The sequence below is a fragment of the Miscanthus floridulus genome, chromosome 3 (assembly GCF_019320115.1).
Source record: "Miscanthus floridulus cultivar M001 chromosome 3, ASM1932011v1, whole genome shotgun sequence".
Lineage (NCBI taxonomy): Eukaryota > Viridiplantae > Streptophyta > Magnoliopsida > Poales > Poaceae > Miscanthus > Miscanthus floridulus.
In genome coordinates this window covers 17026680-17029898 of record NC_089582.1, presented here as the reverse complement: position 1 = coordinate 17029898, position 3219 = coordinate 17026680, and the positions used below count along the sequence as shown (strand labels likewise).

Genomic DNA, 3219 nt, shown 5'->3' with positions numbered 1-3219 from the left:
AAGAACAGAGGTTCGTTCCCTCGATGATTCTTCAATTCACCACAACAGCTTCAAACTTGCTGCTCTCTACCACTTCGGTAGCAGTAGCAGTAGCAGCACGAGGAGGAGCACAACAGTTCTTTCTCCTCCGCCAAAAAAACACTCGGAATCAAAAAACACCCATCACACACACCTCGCTCTCTCGCTCACCCCCCCCCCCCCCCCCCCCCCCCCCCAGTTTCATTGCTTCTAGACTTCAAAAAGCACCTAGAAGACGAACAACACTCACTGCTCAACGAAATTACAGACAACCGACGAAAACAGCCCAAAAACAAGCTCGTCCGATCACCGCGACCAAAACTTTGCGACCGGACGAGTTCACAATCTCGCCCTCCCGCAGACGACAGCCCCTCCCTCCCTCGCCGTTGACTCCACCACCACCACCGCTGCTGCTGCTGCTGTACACTTGCATCCACTCCCGCCAATGCCGAGGTCACCGGAGCAGCTCGGCGCGGGACGCCGACAGCTCCCGGCGGAGCTTGCAGGAGAAGAGGCGGCACGCGTCCATGCTGAGGTCGACAGCGGCGGCCAGAGCAACAAATGCCGCGGCATCCTCAGCGCAGCCGACGTGGGCGACGCCGACCTCGACGGTGGGCCTGCTGCACCGGCCCTCCCCCTGCACGGCGACCGACATGACAAATCCGCGGAAGCTGCCAAACGGCCAGAGACCGCCGTGGTGGCCGAAGTCGCCGCTGACGCGGGGGCTGCACCCGGGCGTCCCGCTGCGCCCGAACGGCTGCGCCGCCGTCAGGTCGATGGCGAACCGCCCGCCGCGGGACGCCGGGACGCCGGACTCGACCACGCACACGCCCGCGCCACCGGCGCCGCTGGCGCCCGTGTTGGCGGTGTGGTCGGGCACCAGCTCGAAGCGGTACCCCAGGGTGTCCCCGCTGGAGCCGCCGCGCTCGCGCCAGCACTCGAGGCGGCCCCACGGCGTCCAGGTCCCGTCGACCGGGCGGAGGATCAGCCACCCGCCTGGGTTCGACCGGCTCACGCGGTCCGTCCCTGGGGACGCCACGAACGGCGTCACCATCGACGCTAGTGCTACCGGCGAGCCCGATAGGTCGTGCACCGTCACTGACCACCCCTTCCGCTCCTTCCCCGCGCGCTCGCGCTCGGAACCGAACTTGGCCAGCCAGTTGCGCGGGCCTGCGGTGCCCGGATCAGACTGCACGGACCTGCATGGATGGATGGATGGATAGGATCGATGAATTAGAGGAAAAAATTGAATCGATGATGCGAGGGATTGCAGATTTGCAATTGCAATGTGGGGAGAAGTTGCTGTAGTGTTACAGACCGCGAGCGCAGGTCGCTGTTGCTGCGGCAGGAGAACTTGCACGTGAACATGGGCTGCTTCATGCTCCCCTTCACCTGAAGCACCTGCGGGCTGCACTCAGGCTCGCCGTCGAACTCGAACACGAACCTCGGGTCAGGCTCAGCGCGCACGGTGAGGTTAAGCTGCGCCCTCGCCGCCGCCGCCGCCGCGGCCTTACCACGCCCCGCGCGGCGCTTGCCGATGGGGACCCACCCGCTGTGGAAGACGACGGGCTTAGCCATAGCAGCCCCGAGGTCGAGCGGGACGACGAGCTTCCCGATCAGCCTGCCGGAGGCTCCGCCGCCGCAGGACGCGCCAACCCCTCCGCCGCGGCCGGCGTACACGGCGACCTTGAGGCGCGCGGTGCGGCGGCGGAGGCGGGCGCCGAGGAGGAGCGCGGGCTTGGCGGCGGCGCGGTCCAGGTCGGCCCTGGAGACGTGGAACGCGGCGGCGAAGGCGCCCGTGCAGGAAGCCGGGCCTTCCTCCGTCGCCGGCAGCAGCGGGGCCGAGGCCGTCTGGTAGGGCAGCTTGTTGAGGCGGATGCGGCAGTAGCAGGGCGCCGTGGTCGGGTGTACCCCGGAGCCGGACGAGGAGGTGCTGCGTGGGGCGGATGTTGTTGACGCCGGCATCTTTAGCGCGAGGTTGCCGACCAGCACCCGCACGAACGGGCACGGGTCCATCGCTCGAGGCAGGCAGGTCGCAATGCCTGCGACGACGACTCGATGCGGGGCGAGGCGGGGTGGCGGCAATGGCTGGGGGAATCGGAGACGAAGAGGGGAAGAGAGAGCCAGGCAGAGAGGAAGAGGAAAGGCTGGCTGGGCTGGCTGGTGGTGTGGTGTGTTTTCAATTCCGCGATGGGGAAGGAGTGGTGACGAGGGATCATAGGCCTGCCGCTGCTAGGCCAGCCTGGATCCCGGTCCGGTGAGCTGTGCGCCCGTGCCTGCGCGCGCGCGGGGGCCTCGCGCCCTCCCTGTTTGCTCGTCGCGGACACGTGGGCCCGCGCCCGTGAGGTGGATCATGGATCCCAGCTGTCAGTGTGCGAAGGTGACTTGTGGTGGCGTACGGGGAGGCGTGCGAGGCGGAGGAGGGGAGGGAGCCCGTGTCCTCTCTGCTGCCTAGTGCAGTCCAGTACAGCTGCATGCGATGCGCTTTTGCGGTGGGGTCGCCCCTGTGGCCGCTGTTCCTGGTCGCCTGCGCTGCGTTCTCCACTCCTCCGGTTCGTCTCCCCCTCACTTGACGGCGACGGCAAGCGATTTCACCGCGCCTTTTTACCGAGCCAGCGGCCAAAAGGAGGGTCGTACAGTACAGCCACAGCATTCCTCGGCGGCTGCGTGGTGTTGGGGGGAGAAGAGAAAGGACGAAGGGCAGCGGGGGAAGCCGCAGTTTGTGGGCCTACGGTGCCGGTGAGCCTGCCGTGCCCATGTGCCATCACTGCCTGCGCGGGCCCCTGCTGCGGCGTCCTGGTCCCGCTGTCAGTGGGCACGGGGGAATTGAAAGATTTTGTGCAACGGTCTCAGGTTTTTGCTTGCCCCTTGTCGGACGGGAAAAAGAAACTTCTGGCTACTGTGCGCAAATGAGATAGAAAATGATAATAGCTTCATATATATATATATATATATATATATATATATATATATATATATATATATATATATATATATATATATATATAGAAGAGTCAAACTAGAGTCGGCAAGAACACCAAACGACACCTTATTTTGTACATAAATATAGCCTACATATATACGGATGGTGTTTAAATACAGAAAGTAAAGTTTAAGATGTCACATCAGATGTATGCGGGTGTTATACGAGAGTGTTCGGATAGTAATAATAAAATAAATTACAAAAGTCATCAGTAACCC

General features: G+C 62.7%; 1 protein-coding gene across 1 annotated transcript; it reads right to left on the bottom strand.

The window, feature by feature from the left end:
- Positions 1-214: 214 nt before the first annotated feature.
- LOC136545092 (uncharacterized) lies at positions 215-2192 on the bottom strand. The gene is made up of 2 exons (XM_066537135.1): positions 1337-2192; positions 215-1217 (listed from the first exon to the last, which is right to left on the bottom strand). Exons 1-2 carry the CDS (start codon positions 2032-2034, stop codon positions 473-475), a joined length of 1443 nt encoding a protein of 480 aa, XP_066393232.1. The 5' UTR covers positions 2035-2192; the 3' UTR covers positions 215-472.
- Positions 2193-3219: the final 1027 nt, after the last annotated feature.

What these genes read in the sequence shown, in the direction of transcription:
- LOC136545092 (XM_066537135.1), bottom strand. Translation starts at nt 2,034, where the DNA reads ATGGACCCGTGCCCGTTCGTGCGGGTGCTGGTCGGCAACCTCGCGCTA. An exon ending in AACAGCGACCTGCGCTCGCG is followed by an intron (nt 1,218 to 1,336) that starts GTCTGTAACACT and finishes CCATCCATGCAG; the next exon opens with GTCCGTGCAGTCTGATCCGG.